This window comes from Halichoerus grypus, chromosome 6 (genome assembly GCF_964656455.1).
Source record: "Halichoerus grypus chromosome 6, mHalGry1.hap1.1, whole genome shotgun sequence".
In the NCBI taxonomy this organism is placed as follows: Eukaryota; Metazoa; Chordata; class Mammalia; order Carnivora; family Phocidae; genus Halichoerus; species Halichoerus grypus.
Window position 1 is genome coordinate 66,544,455 of NC_135717.1, and position 27,566 is coordinate 66,572,020.

General features: G+C 38.5%; 1 protein-coding gene across 9 annotated transcripts in view; it reads right to left on the reverse strand.

The window, feature by feature from the left end:
- The window catches only part of MKX (mohawk homeobox), a 66,180-nt gene that overhangs the window by 10,087 nt on the left and 28,527 nt on the right, over nucleotides 1–27,566 (reverse strand). For 2 of the 9 annotated variants that reach the window (XM_078075297.1, XM_078075298.1), the window contains exon 6: nucleotides 9,152–9,230. The exons of the other annotated variants lie outside the window; for them this stretch is intronic. In XM_078075297.1, coding sequence (XP_077931423.1) covers nucleotides 9,152–9,230 — 79 coding nt within the window. The remainder of the gene's footprint in view (nucleotides 1–9,151; nucleotides 9,231–27,566) is intronic. 9 annotated transcript variants of the gene reach the window in all.

The following is a 27,566-nucleotide window of genomic DNA, read 5'->3' on the forward strand; positions in this document are numbered from 1 at the left end:
ATGTAAGCACCAAGCTCTGTGGGCAAAGTGTCCACTCGAATTTGATAAATGCAATTTAGAAATGTATTAGTTCTGATCTATATTCCTGAAGTAAGAGTTACGGTCATAGAAAGAGACAAAAATATGGCCAAATATGTTTCTCTGAAATTTTTTTTTCAAATTTAATCAATAAGCCCTAAAGTTAGGAATGTTTAAAAAATATTCCACAAATGTGGAGCAATAACTCACATCACTGAAATGTAAATAAAGAATATGAGGATTTTAAAAAATTAAATAATCTAAAAATCGCATACTACATATTTCCCTAAATTGAAATGGAGTGAGTCAGAGCTCCAGACGCTTGACAACTGCGCCCCCTCACACTGTGTCCGTTTTGGGGTCATCACTAGGGACAGCTGATGTGGACAGCCAGGGTTTGGTGTGTTTCTGATCTCAGAGGTCCCAAGAGCCCCCAGGACACCAGATCAATTTCTGGAGTTATTTACATACTTGGAACAGTTGAGATAAAGAGCAAGACTCTGGCGAACCAGGCAGATGGAAAACCTCTCTGAAGCTTACGAAATGCTGACGGCTTTAAATCTACAGGACCTTACCCCAAATGGACAAAGCGATCCCTGGGGTTCCCTGCTCCCACCTCCACAGTCTCTATCTTTATCTCCCCACATACTGGATCCAGGCGGGGGTCACACACACACATACAGATTGGTTCCACTCTGACTCTACACTTTCCTTTTAAAAATAGCATATGCTGTGTTTCTCTAATAAGGTCATACAGGTTCACTGCAGAAAATCTGGGGAAAAGTGTAAAAGAGAAAATAAAGGCAATTTAGGGATAACTAATATAATATTTGAATATATGGCTTTTCAAGCAAGTTTATATATGTTTTTAAAAATAGGGTCATTCTGTACATGTTTGCTTTTTTCACTGAACTTCGACTTTCGCCTTATTAATAAATAAGATAGTAATCTTGTTAATAAATAAGGTAGTAATCTACCATGTGGCCTTCCCTGATGTGGCAGTGGTTTTTGCCTGTGAAATACAAACAGACTGGAAGAATTCAAATCCAGCTTCATCCAGTTTAAACTTGAATATTGAGAGACTCAAGTGTTACAAGAAGGGGTTATCTTTAAAAATAACAATTACTAACATTGATTGGATGCTTATTCTTATGCCAGGCACTATGCCAGGAACTCTAAAATGTTATCTGGTTAAATGCTTACAATAACCCTGTGAAATGCACCATGGGCCTTATTTCCAAATGACACTGTAGCTTAGAGGGGTCCAGAAACTCGCAAAGGACACAGTTTGGCAATGGGGGTGGTGAGTATCACATCAGCTGACTCTGAAGGTCATGTTTTTACCTACTGCATTCAATTATTCGAGTGGTCTCTGTTGACAAAGCCACCTTCGAAGACCGTGACAAGGCTTAATGCACTGTTTACATAGAAAGCCCGTCGAATGACAACCTATTAAAAATCTATTAAGCACCTTTTCTGTTCTTTTTGTTAGTATTTTAGATCACAGAGATGCAAAAAGAGACTTTTTTTCTGCTTATGATTTAATCTATAATATAAAAAAAAATCTGTCCAAATCACAGAATAGGGACTCTAAGCTCTCTTGAGCTCTCTCCCATGCTTTAATTGGATTGACATTTTAATAGACGTGATATCCTTATAATCACTCTTCTATTGCCCAGAGTGAATTACTGCTGAGTTACTCCTAAACAGCTGTGGCTGCATCACTTTTAGAGGAAATTTTTGTGGTTAGCCTCTCTTTGGGGTAGGAAGAGCTTCTGAATGAGTAACAATAAATCATTCTAAGTGATGTTTGCCCCAGCAGGAAGGAAAAGAAATACCCAACAACCTGCAACATGTATCTTTGATGACGGAACTGCTTCTTCCAGTTCTACTACAACCAAAAGTGAGTTCTACTTTAAAACTTGAGCATGGCAGGAAGAGATTGCAGTTGAACCTGGTGAGTATCAAGGACACTGCTCGCAGAAGAGTTACTGGAGCCTGAGTTTTGACAGCCTTGAGATGGGAGGTGGGGGGAGAGTTTTGCAAGCTTTCTGAATAGTGAGAATTATAAATGAAACCCACCTCATCTTCATGGACAGAGTTAGTATTTTTTTTTTCCTTTTTGCAATATACTAGCTCAATTATTTATCCTGAGGCCTTAAAGAATGAATGACTTCCAAAATCATTTCAGAGTTTGAAGAAAAATCTTTTCCAAAAATTAAGCCAGTGTTTCCTCCAGCCATGACTTCGACCATCTGGCCAAAGATTCTTTTCCTTCCTGCTACCTCTCATGTGGGCTGGCCCCTCACTATGGCTAATGATGCCCAGATGTCCTGGATCCACAGGATCCCTACCTTCTGCTGCCTCTCTGTCAATGCATCATCTCCTCTAACTCCTGCCAGGAAATAAAAATTAGAAACCACACCCCTCTCTTCTGGACCAATAGCGAAGAACTCCTCGGTGAGGGTAGGGGTAAGCTGACATCTCAAAGCTTTCAGGATAGGTTATATTTCCATTAACAACAACACTCTTTATTGTTCCAGTAGTAACCCATGTCTGTGTGCAAACCTGTGAAAGTGTGGCTTGGCTCCTTATCGGTTACGGAGTAGTGGCCTTGATGGCTTTCCTTATTAGGCAGAGCATAAGACCTTGAGACTAATGGCTCCTTGTTAATTCCAAGTGGTACCTTTGTTGCTGTAAAATGCACAGGTATTCTGACCTCATCAATCTAGGCTGGAGGACTAAAGGTGTAGGAAATGGGATTTATAATTTGAAAGTAACTTTTCAAATAAGCAGAGTACCACCCAGTTACAATGTCTCAACTTCACTTTCAATCTTTTTCACTAAATACATTAAATATTCTTGATGCTAAGTTGTTCTGCATGATCCCATCTACCAAGATTGCTCCTCTGTGATCTCAAAGGCTCCACCTTCCCAAAGTCTAAAACTTTCAGTCTGAAACTTCACTTTGAAAATTAGAATGCAGTCTGTGGGGGAGGAAATTGTTGGTGAGTGACCAGAAAGGGGGTCTGGAAATGTTAAATATTCTCATTTCTGTTCTTAGCTCATCGTTATTAACTATGAGGGTGGTCTGGTATGAGGCACAGAGGCAGCCTAGGGCAGTGGTTGGAGCCCAGACCCTGGAACGAGACAGCAGGAGATGGACCCCTGCTCTACCACTTACTATCTGTTTGACTGCTGACCACCTGCTTGACTTCAACTTTCTCACCTATATAAGGGGGCTAATAGTACTATAATGATACGCTTCTTCTGAGGACAACATGATTGAATATTTTTTAAAACAGATGAGAGCTTGAGCACGTATACCAAACACTATATGAACCCTCGTAAAATAAAATAAAAAAATTAACCTCCTCTCTCACTTTACTTTTTACATCTAGAATATGGGGTTGAATGTAGTCACCAGAAAGATTAGTATTGTTCAGAGATTTAATAAGAAAACCATTATGTAAGAACAAAATATTTTAACTCTGGGCAAAGCCCATCAGCTCAGATTAATGGATTAAGTGTGCAGAATCTATCATCTTCAAGGACAAAATGGCTTTTCTGATGCTATTTTGTGCCAAACTACCACAACATGCCAAGACAAAGAATACTGGAGCCACATGAAAGAAGAGCTGCAAACTTTAAGTGTCTAATGTATTTCATTACTTCATTTTTCTCAAGGGGAATACTGGAGATGTTACCCAAAATGCTTCATCCATGAAAGCTAGGTTTCCAGCCAAAGTCTCAGAAAATGACTTCCTAACTATGCATGAATAACTTCTGTGTGTGTCTGTGTGTTGCAAAGAGCATTAATTGTTTATAAAAGCACTCCTTTTGCATGCCAGTTGGGCTACTAGTTTTGAAAACTGGTGGACTTACCAATTCTTAGCTTACCTTAATTTTGGCCCAAAGTTGATATTGATATTCATCCCCTAAGTTCTTCAATAGCACAAGAACTCTTTCTCCCGAGATCAATTTTATAGCTGCTACATTGCAGTTCTAGAAGGCTGACTTGTTTAATGAATATATATCTGTATAGTGTTAGGTTATGAAGTATTAATATGTCTTTCTTCAGCAACAGGAAATGGAAAAATATGCATTTGTAATAATCTAGAAACTGGCTGGAGAGTCTGGCTCCATCTATGTATTTTCAAGCTCTTCAGTATCTCTGAAAAACCATCAAAAAGTACTTTTCCTTGGATATATGAACCGTAGTGTATCTTTGAATTGGCTCACATTTTTGCCATGTTTTTCAAATTCCTCAAATTACCATCTCCAGAAATGGCACTTGAGATGAGGAGACCTTGCTTTTAAACCTGTCTGACTGCATTAACACCAGAAATGACACAATAAAAGAGATGACGCTCACAAACTTCTTGGATCTTTCTGAGGAGTAGCAAATGACCGCTTCTCTACCCACAGTTCATCTGCTGTATTTATTAATAGAAAAGAAACATATTTTAGACATAAGATGAACAGGATTACCAGTCCTTCTACTTTTCAAATACATTTCAATGTTCTTAATACACTTAAAATGTTAAAACTGTGCTTGGCATGTCAGTGTTCTATGTTCACACATTTAGGTTCTGTGATTTTCTGCTTTTCATTTCAGAAACAGTCATTTAAAGTCTAAAGTAGGGGCGCCTGGGTGGCTCAGTCGGTTGGGCACCTGCCTTTGGCTCGGGTCATGATCCCAGGGTCCTGGGATCGAGCCCCACATCAGGCTCCCTGCTCAGAGGAGTCTGCTTCTCCCTCTCCCTCTGCCCCTCCCCCTGCTTGTGCTTGCTCTCTCTCGCTCACGCTCTCAAATAAAATCTTTAAAAAAAAAAAAAAAGTCTAAAGTAGGGTGAGGAGGGGCTTTGAAATGAAGATTGGGAAGATTTTTGCTGACGGTATTGAAGGGCATGCGAATTTAAAAAAGGAACTAGGTGTAAAGGGGAGATTAAATGCCTTCCAGGGCCTTGGTTTCTGCTGGAGGTTCCAGAGTACTCCTAGTCTAAAGGTCTTCTGATGATCTGTTTTGATCAAGGAAATACCAAATCCCTCCCCTGCCCCATTTAAATCTTGCCAGAAGTATCTACTCTAAATTTTGCCCAGGAATCTACACCCCAAAGCATTTATTAAATTCTAATAGCATACAGATCCTAATCCACTATTATCACCTAAATTTAGAATACAAGAGATTTCCAGGAAAAAAAAAAAAATGGGGGACAAATGGCTGAACAGTAACAAGTTGCTCTGTTTGGAGGGAAAACAAAAACATGGATAGATCAAAAACCATCTTTTTGTACCACAATTTGTAGAAGCACAGGATGTGTCCTGGGACCACAGGAAAATAGCCAACTCACTAGGTACGTGACCTTGGGCAAGTTAGTTGTGCACACCTGTGTCTAAGTGTCTTCCCCTACAGAATGGGGACAATAGTAACATTTACTTCCCCAGGCTGCTGTGAGGGTTAAACGAGGTCGTGAGTGTTGAACTCTTGGAACAGTTCCTGGCCCATAGTAAAGGCTATGGCGTCACGATTCCTGAAGTAAAGAAGCAACACTGTCCGTCATCTTTAACCAGTCACAGGGGCTGCTCCAAGTGCCACAGGGGTGCTAGCCTCACGTGTGGTGTCCGCTATCACACCCTAGCCTCTAACCCATCTTCTTGAAATGCTGTAGAGAGGAGAATAACATACACAAGGGAACTTCTCAAAAGGGCAGGCTCCTGGATCCCATCTCGGACTGCGATTCTGTAGGTCACAGAGATACTAAGGAATGTGCCTTTGAATGAGCTCCCGGGATGCTCTAATGTAGATGAGGAAAGGGCTGCCCCTGGAGAAAAACTGCTGTTGGGCATTAGACTGTGTTTAGTGCTGGAACTCTTGGGGGTTCACTCCAGGGTAGCAGCATAAGGCAGAATTTAGTCGGTATTTTTCAAAAATCATTATGGGTTCTTAGTATTCCAACAAGGGTCAAATAACAAGGCTGTATTTAAGAAACCAAGTTCTTGAGTCTACCTTCATGTGAATAGGAGATATAACATTATTGTTGGAAAATATTGTTCAGAAATGGGTTTCAGAGATAATTTTCATTGTTTCGATTTTTGCTGAAACGTGAATATAATACCACTAAGAATGCCTTTTTGTGGGGGCGGGGGGCGGTAAAACATTTTACTTTCTTGCATTGCTTTTCCCCCGGTTATTATAATTTTTAATATACTATGACATATAATTCAGGGACAGTCATTACAAATACAAACTGGAGAATGAAGAAACCCAAGATTTTCACTGTAATATATTACAGAATACTTCAGAATAATCAAATCATCCTCCTTCTTCTAATTGGAACAGCGATGGTAACAATATACTGTTATAAGATCTGTGTTTTCTGTTTTGAAAATAAACATGTTGGCCCAGCTCTATATTGCTGTGATGGTGGGGCCTTTTATTTTTGAAACTCTCGTATTTTTTTTTATCTTTCCTTTGGGAAAACAGGGTGACAGATAGTAATCCACATGGGGTCATCAAAAACTAATTATTCAACCTAACATAGAATTTTTTCTTTCTAGGGTAGGATAATAAGCTTTTTTAAACTAAAGTAAACTTAGTTTCTGCTGCCCTTAGTAGAATGTTTTATTCAAGCCTGCCTCAAAAAGAACAGAGCACTGTTTTATTATACATCAACATAGTGATGAGGTTTTACAAACAGTTTTTGGCTATTTTTAATGTTATTTTTACAGCAACCCTGAGACGTAGCTGGAGCTATATGATCTCTAAAGAGGAACAAGGATAAGGGGTACAGAACCACTATGCAAAAAGTAGGCCACCACCAAGGCCAAAATCACTAAAATTGAATGCCGTGGTCATGATGTTGAATACAGCTGTGAAGAAGGATTGAGAGGATCCTGTCCAGGCCTGCCGATGGCTTTGCTCTTAAAGAATGGCAGAATGTCAGAGCACCTTGGACCAAAGGACTGAAGAAAACCAAAGTACTAATGGTGGTGTATGGGCAGGCTGAAAACTGAGAACAACTCTTGGCTGGGTGTCTGCAGGAGGGTGAGCCGAGAATGTTCTTTCCCCAGAGCACACAGACCCATCCTATGCTGAGACCACCACTGCCAACGGCCTACCAAAATCAGACGTAGCAAGTCTAAAATAATAAGGTTTCACACCCACGCTTAAGGAATGTAATATGCAAGAAGGGTACTTCTGTGAGCATCACAAGGTATTAAAAATATAGTACTTAAGCATGGAAACAAAGAAATGATAAAGAGAAAGCAAGCACCCTTATGATCATACATCAAACAAAACAAAACAAAACACCAGAGCTCAATGACTACCAGGAAAGGACAGAACAAGTATAAAATTCTTGCAAAGCCATTTCATGAAAATGTAAATACAACAGAATGGCATGTTTTCATGATTTAAATATATTTAAATGCAAGCAGCTGCCATACATATTGTCTTATAAATGTCATATGCTGTTATAAGTAAATAAGGCACCTGAAAAATAAAAAAGAAAACATTTACTTTAGTCATTAAAAATTATTGATTTAGGGGCGCCTGGGTGGCTCAGTTTTTAAGTGTCTGCCTTCGGCTCAGGTCATGATCCCAGGGTCCTGGGATCAAGTGCTGCATCGGGCTCTCTGCTCTGCGGGAAGCCTGCTTCTCCCTCTCCCACTCCCCCTGCTTGTGTTCCCTCTCTCGCTGTGTCTCTGTCAAATAAATAAATAAAATCTTAAAAAAAAAATTATTGATTTAGAGAAAGGAACAATGAACCTAATACTTTCTCTAGGCTAAAAGTAATCCTCTCCTATTCCTTATATTTTCTACCTTTTCCCATACTTTTTGAGACTTTAGAGAGAAATGTACTGTTTTTTTTTTTTTAAAGATTTTATTTATTTGACACAGAGAGAGAGACAGCTAGAGAGGGAATACAAGCAGGGGGAGCAGGAGAGGGAGAAGCAGGCTCCTGGCTGAGCAGGGGGCCCGATGCGGGGCTCGATCCCAGGACCCTGGGATCATGACCTGAGCCGAAGGCAGACGCTTAACCGCTGAGCCACCCAGGTGCCCCAAGAAATGTACTGTTTACAATCAATAATATAAACCAATTTTAAACAAAAGAGAGAAAGGGAGGGAAAAGGCAGAAGGCTGTGCAAAAAGGAAAAGAAAGCAAAAGTTACATTTCCAGAACAAACTAGATCCACATATCCACATTTTTGTTTCTGGTGATGGAATACACTATACATTCTCAAAAATAATTTAAAAATTAAATTCTCTAATTCTAAATTCTCTCCAGACGTCCAGAAATATATGGTGAATCAGCAATGAGAAAAAGATAGTAATTATTGCCTTGAATCAAAGTATTATATAAAGGAACCTGGCTCTCATACATAAGAGTAAACAAACTATATATTTTCATCATGAAAGCACAAAAAAATTACCCTTTTGGGGGGGTGGGGGTAGGGAAGGCTAGTAACAGCCAGGAAAACCATACATTCCTTTATAAGATTTCCAAGCTCTTGTAGGTAAGCGGCTCTCTTCCCTTCCTAATAGATGTGGTAGTTCTAGTCACTTTTCCACACTCAGGAGGTGGAAGCAAGAGGGGTTGGTATTCAAGGGCAGACTAGTTTTTCACAAGAAACCAAGAGCTGTGAAGGCCCCTGGCCTTAGAAAAGTGCCACAGCACCACTGTTCGTGACATCTATTATTTCAGATGTCTATCTACTTAGAAGCACACCCAGTTAATGCCCAGCATGAGTGCACCACTCTCTGTTATGCATACAGTTCACACATGGGTCCAAAGCCAAAGGAGCTGAAGCATAGGAGGAGTAACCATCCTTCCCAGGCCACCCACAAAGGGAGCTGAACACAGGACATTACAAAACACACATGAAGAAGTGAGCCATTGTTTCAGGCTTTAGGGCAGCAGTTAATTATACAGCCCTCAGCATAAGATGAGAATAGGAGGGAAGAAGGTGGAGTTGGCCAGCAAAGCTTTTTAGAAAAAGTATTTCTCTTATTTTCCAAACTTGAAGTAGCTGGATACATTACCCAGTTGATTTGCAGCCTACGTTAGGAGGCTTATAAAAGCCATTCTATAAAATAGTTTATTAGACAACATAATATATTGATTCTTACTTGGACAAGAAGATGGCCAATAATAGTCTCAAAGTGAAAGAAGCAAGAAATCTGTATTTGAGTTGACTTACAGGAGCTCCTAGGAGAAGAATAAAGAAATGAAAGATGAGCAGTGATAAAAAGCCCTTGGTGAAAATGCATTTAATTAATTATTCACACAACTAATCCTTGTAATAATAAAAACTGGCAGGGCTAGGAAAAGCAGAAAGTGGGTCCAGAAATAGAAAAGAGATTATTTTTACACTGAAGAAAAGAGGAAGTAAGGGGAGTTGCGTGGGGCAAGTGCTGGAAACATCTATCAAAATTTTGCTTTAGAAACGGGAGTCAGAATTTATGATTAATTGAAGAATTTTTGAAATGGAATTCCAAGCTAATTTTAGCAGTCTTTGAGGCACAGAAATAAACCATTAGTTACTTAATTCCTCCAGCTGCTTTTAATGGGATTCGTGTCTTTGTTTTGGTTTATCATGAATTGAGTACACCTGTTCTCTGCTCATCAGTGCAAACTGTGGAGGGTACCTTCACTTAACCACACTTGATTCCCCCAACAGTAAGGTACACTGGAAGGAGAGTAGATTTTTGGAAGCAAAGAGCTTGGGGTCTGAATTGCAGTTCTGCTGCATATTAGCATGTGGTATGGGGCAAGTTACCTAATCTCTCTGAGCCTCATTTTTTTTCATCTATATAATAGATACAAAAAATATTGAACAATGAGGACTCTTGTAGAAATTAGAAATAATCACTGTAAGACACAAGGCACCCAGTAATACTCACTACATAACAGCTACAATTATTCCACAATTGGAAATACTCTAGTGGCAGCAACTTTTGACGAATGTGGAAGATTTACCTTGAAGTGGAGCCGATAACAACAGAACAATTCAAAATAGCTTTTGTATTTGAATTATCTAAGCTAGGTCAAGGGCAGCCATGTTATGTCTATGATGCTCGAGTGTGGAGAATTATCACAGGAGCAAGACTGCATATTATGAAGGCTTCGGTTTTGCAATGGCTTGGAGAATATCACTTCAGTTGCTTGGTAGCCATAATATGCAAAACATGAGGATGGAATCTTTGGTGAGAGTGAGAATGAGCATACCAAGGCAAATTCCAGGATTATGTCAGCAACTGATCTTTTGCTGCTCATTTTGGGGCTGACACATGTAATAGCTATTGGACCAGTGGCTTACATGTGTTACCCATGCAATCATACAGGTATGTTGTAGTGTTTACTCTTAAATTCTTGGAGAAAGTTTTACATGTGAAGGCCCTTACTCACAATAGAATATAGCACTTGAATTTGGGGAAACAGCTTTGGGAATTCCCAATTCTTATAAGCTACTTCTCTAATATTTGTCATTAAGAATTTTCTATGAAGATCTAACTAACTGGTATACCTGTCCTTTTCACAAGGAATAAAATAATGACTTAAATCATATTTAAAAGACCTTAATTGTACCACGGCTTCATCTTAAACAGCTGTACTTGATATCTTTAAATTCTTGATTGACTGGAGCAAGAATGTATAGATTATTCTAAATACTCCTGATATTTTACAAAGAGACTGATAATTATTAAAAAGTTCTTCCCACTGTGTGGCAGAATGTGAGAAATACTTGATTTCTCTTGAAAAAATTTTTTTGCCATCTTTGGATGGCTGGCACTTTGATAGAGAATGTACAACTACATTACAGTGAGTGTGAACTTATCCAAGTGAAAGCCAAATTATCTTTTTGTGCCAAGTGGAAAATTATACTTTATACGTATCATTTTATCTCCCCGAATCCTCCCTGCCATTTTGGGGCATAATTAAGGGCTAGGTCAAGTTAACATAATTCAGTTGATGATAATATTTATTGAACACTTGTAAGTCATAAATGTGCAATTTATCTCATTTCCTTTTTGTGTATACCTATCATTTCCCCCATTTTAGAATATGGAAATTGAGACTGAGAAAAAATGACTGATAGGTCCAAGGCCAAATTGTTAGTAAACAATAGGGCCAGTACTAGAAGCCAGATCTTTTAATTTTAAGTGTAACAGAATTTGCTCTTCTCCAAGTTGTCTTTACTTGTTCATGAGTCCATAGGTCACACAGCAAACATTTACTGAATGCATCTTATATGCCAGGCACTGTGGTAGGCCCTAGAAATACAAATCACTAATGGATCTCATCCCTAAGCAACTCACACTTTGAGAGAGAAATGACAACAGCTCCTTGAGGGCAGTGCTGTGGGAGGGAGCAAAGGCAAGGGCAGGGAGTGGGGGTCCTGAAAGGAGAAGATATCCTTAATACATCCTGCATTTGCTCTGAGAAGGAAATGTATACCTGAAGGGTGAAGGGGAAAAAATAGTTTCCTTAAGTGAAAGAACTGGAAGAGAAGAGGATCTATCTGGCCGCTCACCAGTCTGAGAATATTGAAAAGCTAGACGTTTCAAGACAAATCTCCACTAATCCATCTTTTACCAAAGTTCTCACTTAAAGTCCACTTTTTGACATGAAATATTTAATAGGAACTTATTTTAGCCACAAAGTGCCCTTAAAAAAATATAATATTGGACCCCATACTAGGCTAAAAGAAGAAGGTATTAGGTGACTGAAAAGAAACTTGCATTAAAAAAAAAAAGGAAAAAAAGGACTTGTGGAAAGCCTAAAGCAGTTAATGAGAGTTTCTACTGAAAACTGAAAGTTAATGACAACACAGTTTCTTTGCTATTGAGGACAGACACTTCTTAAAGAATGGGTAAATCAATAAAGTTCATTTTCTAGTGGCATCTGGAACCACAATTTTAATCTGTTGAAATGGCAGAAGGACAAAGAACAAAATACAAATAAACACGAAAAAGTTTTCTTTTAGAAAGAAGCCCCATTTAATTGGCTTCCACCCTCGCAGTTTATATTCAGCTCCCTGACGGGGAATATAACTCCCTCAGGAAGGTGGCTTTTTGTTGGGTGCGTGCATGATGTTTATTCGTCTTGCATCTAAAAATTAGAACATAACAAGCTTCTAATCATCACTTGTTAATTCCAAACAAAAAGAATTCTTTTTTTTTTTTTCCATTGAAAGCAGAAGATTGTAGTAAAAAAAAAAAGCAGCATTCTCCAAGGTCATATGCTGTTGGCAAAGCTCAAAAAAACCTTGTAGTCCAACTTGCTTATGTTCAGCTGTGTTTACTTAGACTTAACATGACAAAGTCTGCCTCTGATTATGCTATGCAGTCATCTGCCCACAGATAAATAGATATTACACAAACTTTTGGAGAGAATGACATTTGGCCTCCATAATTCTGGAATAATTTACTATGTACCTTCAACTTAAAACACCAAAATGATCCACAATATGTTTTTGGGAATGAAACATAAATATTTCATTTTACAAAGGGAGCAGTCTCCATGACCTTTATGGAGTTTAGGTGATTTACTAACAAAGTATGGTACTGGTTTGGAAGCTGTGGGGTAGCTCTGCATCAGGCAGTCTGAGGCAACATTTATTTCAGTCTTTTCAATAGCCATCAAGATTTCAAGGAATTCCTGTAAACAAACCGTCACTTAAAGAGGATAACTTTCCATCAATTTTTGCAACAAGTCTCCAGAACAGAACATGCATATAAAAATAAGAGTTAACTAAATTATTTCCAGAGACTGCATCTTGGAGTAATGTTTACACTATCAGTAGAAAGCAAAAGCTCAATGTTTTACCACCATATCTTACACTAAATGCAAAATTTTGCTTTTGGGGTAATGTAAACCATTTCCACAGCATACAGTCTGTTCCTGATTACCTAAGAATTGATTCTGGCCCATCATATTTACTTTGCTTGCTGTTGTATTTACATAATAAAAGATATACATACTTTCCTCAACAAACTGAGATTGTTTCAAAGGTGGAAGTACTTATTATATTCCCCGGCTATCAATCAATAAACCAATCAATCAACAGATCTTTACTGCATTTTGCTAACAGCTGGTAACACAGTAGTGAACAAGAGGGAGATGGTTCTGTCTTCTGAAATGTAGCTAATGAGAAAAATGACAAATGGAACGCATGCTGTCACTTTCTGGGTTACTCAGCTTAATTTGCAGAATTATGAAGAGTTTTCCTCCACGGAAATGAGTATATTTTCAACCCTGAGTCTTGTTTTATTATTGAATTAACTTAGGGATGGAGCCCTTCGTTGGGAGTGCTGGTGGTCTGTGAAGGGAGCCATGAATATTCTGCTTTGCCAGCTCTCTTTAGCAGTGCAGGCCATGTCTGTGAAAGGTTTAGTTTTTGACTGATTCATTTAATGCTTTCTAGTGTGGCCTTTATTCTAATTTTCTAAATTTGCTTTGAGAAGCGCTCCATAAAGTGGACTAACATACAGGATGGCAATGCTACTGTTCTAGCAACTGCCACTTACATTTAATAAGCGAAGATTTCCAAAAGCCTTTCCCTCTAAAAAACTGAATGGATCCATGTACCTTATGCCACATTCCCCCATTGTTTTCTCTTACTGACTTTGAGATTCACAAATATATATATATAAAAGAAGGAATATGTTTTCCAGTGTGCGTGCCTTTAAGGACAGCAAACAAATCTATAACATGTGCTGGAGACTAGTGTCCTACTCATACCAGTCTCTGCAAGAGCATACACGTAGGCCTCATTAGCTTTTAATGCAAAACTGCGTCCGCAAGCCATTCTAGAAAGGGCAGATTCCTCAGATTCGACATGTAGTCAGAGAACTGAATCCAGGAAAATGAGGGAGTATGAAATTCTCTTCTGAAGCCCAGCCACATGACGAAGCCACTGATGAAACAGCAAGCCCAGTGAGGAAGGCTGTTACTGCTCGAAAGAAATTACTTTCACAGCTTGAATCCGAGGTCCTATGAGAGCTGCCTCAAAGAGGAAGGTAAGTGGTGTTAGAAAACATGGGGGACAGACAGATGACTGCACAGTTTACTTTCCAAGCATGGGGGCTGTGGGGCCAGTTGATATATTAAAGTATATATTAAAGTAATGAAAACCCTTTAAGTTACGGAGCCACTTGCTGGGGGATTTCTTACAAAGGAAAAGTAAATTTGCCCATCTTATTAGATTGGACCGAGGCATAACCCTGCCCAAAAACTAGTACAGAAGCTCATTTTTAAAAAGGAATAAAAAAATCCTATATGCGCAAATTATCTGACGTTCAGTCAGGGCTGTCAGGCAGCCGTGTTATGTCTAAGAAAGGAATGGTAGCCATCAGTATGTCCGACCACGCAGTCCACGCTCTAAAACACAGAATTTAACACAGAAGAAAATGTTAGTTAGCGGATCACTTGACAGGAATGAGTTTGCCGAAGTTGTGTAGCTGAATCAAATTTGGATGGCTCTCTCAATGTTAAACAAAGTTGGAAGAAGAAAAAAAAAAGGAAAGCTTTCACAACCAAAAATCTTGAAAAATTTCCTATATTTTTTGGTTTCATTTTTCCCAGAACTGAAACACCACAAAATAACACCACCTCAGTGCACTCATTTCCACCTCAGTCAGGAAGTGCTGTGGTACATAAACATTTTTTATTTCACTTTTTTACAAGAAGGTGACCAACATTTTCTTAGCCTTCCAAAAAGCTTCAGGTTTGAAATACATTTTGGTTAAATGTCAGCAAAGGAATTTGCTCATCGTTCAAAAAGCACTTTTTCTTTCCAGCCTTGGAATATACGTAGAAACCGTGTTGTGAATGGAATTACAAAAAAGGCTCGGAGCCACAAAGGGAAACCCAGTTTTACAATTCCAAAAAGAGGTATGTAAGGAAGGATTCTGTACAGGAGGAAACAGGAATAACAAGGGACGTTCATATTGCATAGCTTGTCAAGTGCTTTCATGACCATTATCAACAGCTCCCTCATTTTACAGATGTGGAAATAAATCAGAGATGTTAGATGACTTACCTAATGTTTTTCAGTTAGTTAGTGGTAGAGAAAAGAATATCTGAACCCAGATCTTCAATGTCAAAAGCCATAATTGGAAGGCATGGATTGAAAACTAAAAGCCAGCATCATGCATAATGGGAAAAAACTAGAAGTGTTGCCCTGAATGTCAGAAGCAGGATAAGAATGTGCACCATCATCACTATTATTTAACACTGTACGTGGAGGTACAAGTCAATGCAACAAGGCAGGGAAAGAATCATGGCAAAAATTTCAGCAGGAGGTAAAACCATCACTGTTGGCATGTCATGTAATTGTATTACTAGAAAACACAAGGAAGTCAACCAAAAAACTGCCAAAAACAATAAGCAAATTTATGGTGGTAGCAGAGTATAATATTAACATATAGAAATCAATGGCATTCTCATATAAAAAACAACAACCAGTTAGAAAAATGTGATGGAAGAAAGGACTCTACTTACAACAACAAAACAACAAAAAGATAAAATACCTATGAATAAATTTAACAAGAAATATGCAAGACCTATTTAGAACATATTAGAACTCTACTAATGGCCGCAAAAGAAGACGTGGACAGACATACCAAGTTTTTGGATAAGATGATTCTACATCCTTAAAATACCATTTTTCTGTAATTAATTTGTCAATATAACACAACTCCAAAAAAACTAACAAAACAGTTTTTTTTAGTAGACCAGTTGATTCTAAAATTAATGTGGAAAAATAATCAAACAACAATAGCTAGAAAAACTATGAAAAAAGAAGAATGAGAATAAACACAGCCAGATATTAAACATATTCTAAAGGCTCAATAATTAAAACAGTGTGGGACTGGAACATGAGTAAAAACAGAAGTCGGTAGAGGAGAATAGAAAGATAAGATAGGCTCAGTTTAAAATGTGGTTTATTTCCACCAGGGAAGAAGGAGAAAGACAGATAGATCACCAAATGGTATTAGCATAACTGAGTAGCTATGTGGGGAAAAAAAGTTGAATACTTTTTTCACATCATATGATACCATATGTCAAACTCAGATGCAGTCCAAATAGATAAAAGATTTAAGGTGAAAATTGGGACCCATAGAAATATCAGAAGAAAACTTTTGACACCCCCTTTAAAGTTGTGAAGTAAGGGGGTTCTCTCTATCACTTCAAATCTAGAAGCCATACAGAGAAAGATTATTAAACATAATTACAGTTTTTTAAAGGCTACCTGGGGAAAAATCAAAAGGAAAATCACAACATATATAGTTGATCGGGACAAAATATTTGTTACAAGTGTCTCCCTACTCCATAATGTGTTCTTCAAATTAATAAAACATTATCCACAAGAGAGTCCCATAGCAAAAAGAATATGAATGTATATACACACAGGGAGAGAATGAAATTTTGTGACTGTCTTATTTCACTTAAAATCATGTCTTTAAGCTTCATCCATTTTGTAGGGTGCGTGTCAGAATTTCCTTCCTTCTTAAGGCTGAATACTATTCCATTGTATGTATACACCACGTTTTCTTTATCCATTCATCTGTCAGCAGACACTGGGTTGCTTCCACCTTTTGGCTATTATGAACAATGCTGCTATGAATGTGGGTGTTACAAACAGCTGTTCGAGTCCCTGTTTTCAGCTCTTTTGTGTATATACCCAGGAGTGAAATTCCTGGATCATATGGTAATTCTATTTTTGCTTTTCTGAGGAACTAGCATACTCTTTTCTATAGTGGTTGCACTATTTTATATTCCTATCAGTAGTGTACAAGGGTTCCAATTTTTTCACATCCTTGCCAACACTTGTTAATTTCTGTTTTTTTTTTTTTTTTAATAGTAGCCATCCGAATGGGTGTGAAGCAGTATCTCATTCTGGTTTTGATTTGCATTTCTCTAATTAGTAATGTTGAGCATCTTTTCATGTGTTTATTGGCCATTTGTGTATCTTCTATGAGGAAATGTCTATTTAACTCCTTTCCCCATTTTTTAATTGAGTTGTTTTTTGCTGTTGAGTTGAATAGTCTAACTTTTATATAAAATAGGGAAAATAATAATTTACATTCGCATTTGCTTTTAAATATTAAGGAATCTCTGTAAGGGTACATTAAAAGTTAAATATTTAAAAAATATACTTAGATGACATTCCCCCATTACATATTTATAGTATCCTGTATTTCTTTGTAGTATTTGGCATACTTCTTTGTTCAATGCTTGTCTCCCACCATATGCTGTCTGTCATGTTCATTGTTTTAGGTATTAAGGAGGGCACATATTACATGGAGCACTGGGTGTTATACACAAACAATGAATCATGGAACACTACATCAAAAACTAATGAGGTACTGTACGGTGACTAACATAACATAATAAAAAAATAAAATAAAATAAAAATAATAGGCAAAAAAAAAAAAAAGCAAACCAGTACATAGCAGAAAAGATTCTCAATGATTATTTGTTATCAGACTCACTAACTGATGAAGAGAGAGTAATTTATCATGTTAGTACATATTACCTTATTGGGATGCTAGACTGCCAGATTATAAAATAGTCATGCTGGAAAGCAGAAAGAAGGACCCGAGGGAATTATGCAGTAGGCTCAGGGCTGCATTATGATTTTTGTGTGCTCTAGATACTTTTGTCTTTACACACTCTTTCCTACATTAAAAAATGTTAAAATTATATTTTATGACTACATCAACATATAAATGTATATAATCCATGTTTGCTATGTATTCATTGCGATTATGTTCATTTTTCTTTTGATTTTAAAAGAAATTAAGATGGAAGTATTTCCATGGGTCCTAGGAATTGTGTAACAGAGGGAAGTTGGCCCTCAGAGTGGTAACCAAGGAAAAAGCAGTGGATGTGCAAAACTAAGTTTTGAATTTCAAGGACAATGAAAAATAAAATAGAACTTTCTTCCCACCCTACTCTAAAATGTTCCTCTGGTTAATTCACTTGAAATTTCAAGAGGAATTTATTAAGAGAAAACCAACTCTGCTTTTCTAAATGGAAGCTTAGAGTCTATAAAAAAAATTCTATTTGAAAGCACAGTGACTCATGTCGTACACGTGCAGATTAAGTTAAAACTGGCCTGTGCGTTATTCTATCAGAAATAAGCGGCAATAAACCAAGGTCAACTTTGTACCCTTAAAAAAATGGAAAAGTGGATAATGCTAGCTTTTGCAAATTTTCCAAATAATTTTCTCCTACAATCTATCCATGAAGAGGGAAACAACTCTCTTCACTGATTTAAAGAATTTCTTTAACCTAATTCTTCCAACCAGAGAGTATTAAAGTATTTAACAGCTGGTACACCAACCACTTAGAAGACAAGTTGGCTATAAAGATAGGGACCACTGGTGCACACTGTCGAGTGTTTAACACTTTGTTGTAGAAAAAACTTTGCTTCCAACTTCACATGCTTTTTCTCTGATTTGGTCCACTGACCATCGCAAGGTCTTTGATCCTTTACCTGGACTTACATTTTTCTTGCGCACCATTCATTTATTTAGTCATTCATTCATCTACACATTTTCTTTATACCTTAACACACAGAGAAAATCAACTACAGACCAGCTTGTTGGGTGTGGGGATGAATGGTTGCACCTTCAGAATCTCTATTTTAGGGAAGTCATAATCTAATGAGGGCAAAAAACTATTTCTTTCCTTCACACTGATTTCTGGCAGCTCTGGTGGTGATAACAAAACAAAGGTGAGCGGATACAGATGTGGCTCTATGCCAGAAGCACGAAGGACCTTGACGACAGCAGGGTTTCCTTAAGAGTAGGATTTATTTCTCCTCTGGAGTGGGACTGAGGGAATATCAGCCAGTTTTCAGCCGAATAGAACTTTGACTTCCTTCTCCTTGATGTCTCTTCCTCAACTTTGACAAAATTGTGATGAGAAGCTCTTTCCCTAACTTGCCTCTTACCACCACCACTCTTGTCCAAAAGAATCACAATGTGAGCCACACATGCAAACCACATAAGCAATTTTAAATTTTCTAGTAGACACACTTAAAAAAGCAAAAAGTAAAAGATAAAATTTTTTAATATATATATTATTTTTTAGAGAGAGAGAGCACGTGCATGCAAGTAAAGTGGGGTGGGGTAGGGGGAGGAGCAGAGGGAAAGGGAGAGAGAGAATCCCAAGCAAGGCTCCACACCCAACGCGGGGTGTGACATGGGGCTCCATCTCACAACCCTGAGATCATGACCTGAGCCGAAATCAAGAGTTGGACGCTTAACTGACTGAGCCACCCAGGCACCCCAAAGATGAAATTATTTTAATAAAATATTTTATTTATCTCAATATAGCCAAAAATATTATCACATCAACATCTAATTAATAGAAAAATTAATGATATATTTTCCATGCTTTTTTTCCCCCCATACATTTAAACACATCTCAATTGGGACTAGTCACATTTTAAGTGTTCAGTGGCCTCATGTGACTAGAGGCTACCATATTGGATGGCACAGTTCTAAGTGACTCTACATAAAATGCACACATGAACCACTCTATGAGCCATTCCTTAACTCTCATACTGATATAGTGAATTCTGAAGAATCTTTGAAAGTACTGAAAATGTCCATAGTTTCCTACAGCATTCCTGTGAAAGCAGACGTTTCTAGAATTGTCCTACAACAAAAAAGTTGAAGATAAGATAGGGCTTGACTGTGGCCATGTATTTTGCTTTCCATTCTTAATCCCTGGTTTATAGAAACCTCTTATTCCAGATTCACTACTAATTGGTCATGATGACCATTTCCCCCTTTTACCAGCTCATCTTCAGTTTCTGTATTAGCATGAGAAGGAAAGAATCCTTGATGTTGCTGACTCCATGCACACTTTAACACAGTTTTTCCCCCTTAACAGTACCTTTTTATCTTATTTATGGGACACTGGGAGAAGACTGAACGAGGCTTATAAAAAGCTTACACATAAGTCCCACAGTACTCAATAAATAAAGATTACCAGTTTAAAGACTCACCCCACACTACTCAACATGGAATCCACAAATTCCTTCAAGAGCCCATTCAGGCCTAACTTGTCAATAATTCCTGCTTTTTAAAAATTCTCCGATCCTTTAGCATGCAAACCCTGATGTGAAAAATCTGGAAAAAAGAGTCATTCCTCTGTTCTATTCTGATTTTCCTTTTTTCCTCTAGCTGTCTCCTTTCTCAATCCAAATAACTTTTCAAATGTTCTTTTTCCCACATCAATATGAAGTGGGTTTTTTTTTTTTGATGTTTCTCCTCTAGTTTTTCTTTCCTATTACACATTTCTTCTGTCTTTCTAATTCTGATATCATTATTTCTTATACCTGGCATGTAATCATATTTATACTATCTTTCTAAATGATTCTCTCTCAAAATCAGATTCTCTAGCTCTTTATCAAGATAGAGTTATCTGATCCATAGTCAAACATTAAAACAGTCCTTCCTTCCCAGGTAAGAAATTTATATATAATTTACCTCAAGTACCGAGGTTTAAATGATCGGTGATTAAAACAGAGGTGAATGAAGTGACTTTTGACCCTGGCTGAGTCTTTTTATGATGGCAGAAAGGACTTGAAGAGAACAGTCTAATTGTGATGACTTGGTTAAAGAAGGCGAAATGCATCTAAAGTTGCCCCTTTGATTTAACATCCTCCCAGCCTTCCTCTGGTTGATAAATCAGAGTAAGCTAAGGACCAGGGACCACAGAAGGAACTCCAGCGCTGGAGGGAAGCATGGACAGGGCCTAATTTCCACTTTGAGGAGTTCTACCCCTTCAACACAACTTCAGAACTCTAGAGGTTATAATGACATTTCTGGTCTATCCCTAACTCCATACCTCTGCCAGTTTTTAACACTGTTTACCAGTGATATTTCTAAGTCATATCATGGGACCGAATGGGAAGCTTCCCTCAGAAATATGATAAACTATAGCCCAATTGTATCACTGCTTTCAAGTGAGATGAAAATCTTTTTGTCCTGCTCAATCACAGGTAAGGACAAAACTATACATGCTAGAATACCCTGGAAATGGAAATAGAATGAAAGCAACAGTGCTTTGAAATCACAGACCATCACCAAGAAGGGAAACTCCATCACTGGAGAAAAGAATGTATCTCTTAGAATAACACAGTTGCAAATTTAAATCAAATGGAAGAAATTACCTAATCGACTCTTTTCCTAAAATCACTATCCACTTTTTTATACCAATTTCTAATCCTATATCATGTTCTTCACCTTTCCTGATAATACATGTATCATTTTCTTAATAGAACATAAACATGAACGAAAGTGTTTTCTGCTGGATTCATTGATTTTCTTTTTTCCCAGAAGCTTTGATGCCACCCTCAGTTTCCAGATTGGCCAGGAAGATGGAATGGGCAAATCCATTAGTATGGGCTCCTGAGCCCGGAAGTGACATGCACACCAGCTGTCCTGACCTGGATTCAACCCTGCAGAGGTTATGAAAACACTCTGTGACTAACCACTAACTTTGTTCCAAAGAAGAAGCCCAATAAATTTCTAAACTCACAGTCCCAAGAAGACTAGACACCCCAGAACTATCTCGAAACCTAGGGGGAATGATGGTTGGGTTTAAGGGAATCCTTGAAACCCCTAAAATTATAAACACGTATAATTGACCAAAATAAAATGCCATTTAAAACCATAAATACTTTATAAGGAAAGTGAAGGTAATGAAGCATTTTGGTGGGTGGGTTTGAGCATGCAAAGGTAGGCCTGGAGCAGAGTTTGGGAGTTGACGCAGGAGAGAGCTGGATTCTACTACACTGAGTGAAAGAACTTGGGAGATTTCGAGACAACTTGGGAATTAGAGGGTGAGTAAGAAAGGGTGGAAGGTGGAAACAAGGAACTAGTGAGATGCTGTGAGGCTGGGGACCACGTCAGGCATAGCAGGAAGAATCCTATGTGGGATGTCTAAAGGACACATAAGAATAGGGAAAAATAGTGCTCCATAAGAAGCTATGTGAACTGCTATGATATATGGCCCTCCTCCGTTCCCTCCAAATTGTCCATAGTCTACTACATGCCCGCATCTTCTGAGTGGAAGGATGCACTGACATTTGAGGAAGGGAGCACATTTCATATCTGAATCAATGTGTTGCAGAACAGGGACCAAATATGTGAGATGGCAATGCGACCCATAAGCTGAACGCAGTTTGGAAAGTACGCAATGACACATTCTTGGAAGACAGAACCCTCGGGCATAGTCAGGAATCCTCAGAAGGGCCCGACCTTCCACAGCATGAATAAAGTGTCCAAGAGAATCCTTTTTAGTTCTAAAGAATCAAAGAGACCTCTTCTGCCATCTGGGTTACACTACAGTGTGGGATGGGGAGAATGGATGCGTGTTCCTCTGGACAAGAATCCAAAGCTTTTTGTCCAGTTTTCAAGGCAGCCCATGTATAAAAGGAGGAACAGCTCCAAATAAGTTAAGAGTCACTGTTTTGGAGAGTTCTACTCCATAAATGATTTTTTTTATTTTGAGTATACTTGATGGAAAACACCGTAAAATCGAGTGGAAAAAGCCTGAACGAGGAGCTGAGAGACTCAACTTCTCTTTCTGGCTCTGCCATTAAGTAGCTGTGCATCAGTGGGTCACTCCCTCCCACCCTGCGAGAAAGCAGGAATAATTATCCTTATTTTTACCTCATAGAGTTGTAATGACGATCAAATAAAATAACAGATGTTCATGTACTTTCTAAAGTCCATAGAGCAACAATATATTATTAGATCTAATCTGGCATTAGATTTGCTAACCTAATACCAGAATAGTAAGTACAAAAATGACCTTAGTAAAAATATTTTTACAATTCAATCATGGATATTATCCCCTTTTCTTGCCATAATAAACAATGGCATTCTGCTTTAAAGGATATTTTTATCGGTCATCCAACTTTTGGAGTCTCACTGTGTTCTAGCCTCACTTTACAGCTTCTATTTTGTGACTCTTCCTACCTATTGCCTTGCTCCTCTGCAGGTGAGCACATCAAACCTGTATGGGGGGTATGGGGGGGTGGGGGTTGGGGGGCGGGGGTGTGTGGAGAGGGGAAGGCCTTTGCTTGCTTCAGCTACGCAGGGCTATGGGCATGACATTTGATCTTAACCCAGGGATTAAGTCATTCATGAGTAGAGCCCAAAGGGAGGAACAGCTCCAAAAAAACAACCAGCCTTGCTGGTACTACAACATCCAGAAATTCACAGTCGTTTCTGCTACAGTTATAATTTGTAGTCTGTCTGGCACTGAGAAATCCAACTGCAGTCTCTGTGGTTTAAATAAAATGTATCTACAGCAGCTTGGAGCCATGTTTTAAAATGTTCCATGTTATTTTAGTTCAAGGACAAGCTTTTAAAATTAAAAGAAAACTTTGGCTTTAATTATAGATTAAAAGTGAGGTTTTTTTTTGTTTTTTTGTTTTTTTTTTAGGAATGCTATTGAGTCCAACTTTTGGAGAAAGTATTTAAAATAAAAAATAAAATTATTTCTTCCCCTAAAGTAACAATCTTCATTAATATAGGAAGATCAAAAAACGGAGAGCATACACTCAAACATAAAGACAACATTTTTGTGGTTTTAAAACTATGATAGTCACAGTTCATCTACTCAGTATGATATTTTCCAGTAATTTCAGTTACATTTTATGACCAGGATGCAATACTTTAATAGGTATTACTGCTGACACAATGACAGGCCTAATAAAAGGCAGTTAATATTGTTGTTTAACTTTAAATGTAAGAAAAACCCACTATCTTAGATTATAAACTTATGAAACACAGAAGTTGAGTTATATTATTCATATAACGAAAGGAGTCAATGTAGGAGTATCTGAAGACACCACGTGTCTACACTGTCCTTAAAACTTGATTCAATTTAAATCTGTTTGTGGAATGTATCTATTCTGCAGTTCAAGGCACAACCGTATTTCCTGTGGATTTCTAGAGAGTGGCTTGAAGTAGAAGCCTGAAGTCAAATACACTAGCAGCGGCTGTCAGTAAAGCCTTAGACCCCAGCCTCCAGGCAAGTGCTGGTTCCTTGCCTGCCCCCAGTGCTCTGGGGCCGCTCAGGATGCTACAGGAAGGAATCTGACTGTAGTCCTGCTTTTTTTCTCAGCAGATTTGCTGCCCCTTCCAAGGGAACAGCTCCCCCTAACAAAGGGCCCCATCATCCTTGTTCTGTGTGATTGCTTTATCTACTTTCTCCACATGTTTGGACTCCATAGCCCTCAGGAAGATTGCTTCAGGCAGATGCCTGCTCCCCTCTGGCCACTGTTGTGTCCCTGGATTCCTTCTCCTCTCTATGGAGAGAGGGCTCTGTCCTGATGGCATCATCTCCACCCTTAAATGCCCATACTGGGACTCTGAAAGAAAGAGCCTGCATTACGGCAAAGGAAGTGGTGAAATAAATTCTGGACTGAAGGTTGTAATCAAAGATGAAGGAGCCACAAGGCTGATAATAATCTTCTGCAATGGGGAAATGATTAGGATGGCCCAGAGTAGCCAAGGGGGCTCTTTTGATACTCTCACACATTCAATCACTTAGAGACTTGCAAGTTCTGCTTTCAAAACACCATGTGGGAAATGGGGATGATAATGGTACCTACCTCACAAGGTTGTTATGAGGATTAAGTAAGAAAATGCATGTCAAGTACTTGGCACAGTGCCTGGCACTCAATAAGTGCTCAATAACTACCAGCTACTATTATTGTCATTATTATGCCCTAAACTATTTTGACCATGCTGTTTTTATCACCTCAGATATATCAGTTGTCCTGAGATAAAGGCCTGCATTAACTCTGGAGGACTGAAGGGGTAGACAGAATACTTATTATGATAGGTGGGTCACTGAGCACAGTGCAAGGACATAGGCTCCTTACAAGCCAGGAGGTAGAAGAAAGCTTAGAAAAGGAGGTGGGAGGATCTCTCAAAGATAAACTGCCATCTTTGTAACTTTTCCCAGGTTTGGGAAAAAGTAAAAGATAGTGGTCCAGAGCAAGGTTTTAGAGTCAAATAGATCTGAGTTTGAATCCTGGCTCTGCAACATCACAGCTTATGTGGGCAAATTCTATATAACTTTGTTCTCTCATCCTCAAAAGAAGGGCAGTAAGACATACATCATAAAATTATTGTGGGGGTTAAATAAAATAGCACATGAGGGTAAAACACAGTGCCAGGCACAGAGTAAGCACTCAGTAAATGGCAGCTATTGTTACTACGTGTAGTAAACATCCATCATCCCACGGGGAACCATCTAGGAATCTACCTTAGAAATATACTTGTCAATTCTCTGATTGCCCGCATGTTAAAATGCCAGCTTCAGGGCACCCGGATGGCTCAGTTGGTTGAATGTCCAACTTGTGGTTTCGGCTCAGGTCATGATCTCAGGGAGTCTGCTTGGGATTCTCTCTCTCTCCCTCTGCCCTCCCCCTGCTTGCATTCTCTCTCTCAAAATAAGTAAATAAAATCTTTAAAAAAAATGCCGGCCTCATGTTATAGAATGTATATCGTTAAGGAAAGCAAGACTAACCAAATGTATAAAGAGAATACATAATGTGTGATTTCTGTGCTCGTATGTAACTAATTATGTAAATGTCAACTAATTTATTTAGACAAGATTTGATTTCCCAGTTTAAAGGCTATCCATATGAAAGCAGTATATTTTTTATACTTTATAATCAAAAGATCACACAAATGATAATGATTATTTTCTAAACTTTTGAGGTTGAATGGGCAAAACCTCATCTAAATCCCCCTAAGTGATCTCTGCTGGGATAGGCAGAATTTTGCCCTCCTGACTTTTTTCCTAGTGTCACATCTGTGAATATGTTATGTTACATGTTTAAAGTGGCATTGCAGAGGTAATTAAGATTACCAATCAGCTGACCTTAAAATATGGTGATTATCCTGCATTATCTGAGTGGGCACAATTTAATCATATGTGCCTTTAAACTCAGAGCTTTCTCCTGTGGGGTTGTAGGACAGAGAGATTCAAGTGTTAGAGGGAATCAATGTGCTGTTGCTGGTTTGAAAATGCAGGGAAGGAATGGGGCAGCCTCTAGAAGCTGAGAGGCAAGGAAGTGGGGACCTCCGTCCTATAATCACGAGGAAATGAATTATGCCAGTATCTTAAATAAGCTTGTGAGTGGGTTCTTCCCCAGTGCCCCCAGATAAAAGCCCAGTGTAACTGACACCTTGATGTCAGCCTAGTGAGACTCTGAGCAGAGAATCCAGTCATGAGTGCCAGACTTCTGGCTTACAAAACTCAGAGATTATAAATGGCGTTAAGCTGCTGTTTGTCGTAATTTGTTATGCACAAATATAAAACCAATACATAGGCCTAAGAACTGTTCTTCGCTTTATAACCACAGCTGTCCCTTTCAAATCTGTCATGGTTAAGTAATTAAAATATACTCCTTTTCTGACTCTGGCATACAAGCTGTCTGTCCCTAGTAACATATGTGCCATGATCTCAAGGTGGCTTTCTGGCATTTCTCTTCTCCTTCTTAGTTTCAAGGCCTTCACTTAATAGTTTCTTAGAATAAGTGCTTGGATATACTGCTGCCCATCAGCATCTCCAACAGAGGGTATGCAGGCTCATTGGAAAAGAAAGCCCTTCAAATCCCTATATTCCAGGAAAACCCTTGTGAAGGGATCTGCTGCGATGTCTGGCTAAGAATTAGTTCTGATATTTACTGTTTATTCTTTTTGCCCAACACCATATCAACCAGTGGTAATATGTAAAGCCCTTGGCCTCATAGGAATGATTCTAGTGCTTCAAAGGATATACCAAAGCATTTGCTATATAATCCAGGGAAGGACCCACTCAGTATAACAGTTACTGCCTAACACCATGACAATAAAGTCACCACAGGCAAGAGACTCTGGAAACGTCAGGCGCTCCCAATAAAAGAGGGTGATACTCTAGGAAAGATATTAGGAACAGTGACCTATTTTAAATTAATTACTGTATAAATAGCACAGTTTCCACATGTTGACAGCTGGACTATCAAGCATATCCCTGAGGGAAGAAAGAAAATTCATAGAAAAGTATTCTGTGGTCAGTCCACTACTGCCCAGAGACATGGGAATGTGGCGAAATACTCAGCTCAGCCACAGTCGAACAAACCGAGGAAGAATCTGGATAGCAGAGCCCTGAACAAAGACCATGCACTTTACTGTTTAAAAAAAAAAAGAGAGAGAGAAAGGAGAGAGGGAGGGATGAAGGAGGGGAAGGGAAGGAAAAGGAAGGAAGGAAGGAAGAAGGGAGGGAGGAAGGAAGGAAGGAGAAGCAAGATATTAGAGAAAGTTGAGATATTCTGACATTTTCAAAATAAATCAAATATGCAAATTTTAATGTGCAATCCATTAATATGATATTTTTGAAATATGATAACCCTTTCCCTCCCATGGTATCTCTTTATTTTGATGTATAACTTTAATCAGCTACATTTATAGCACTAGCTAAAAATTATTAAAGTAATCCAAGTACAAAAGG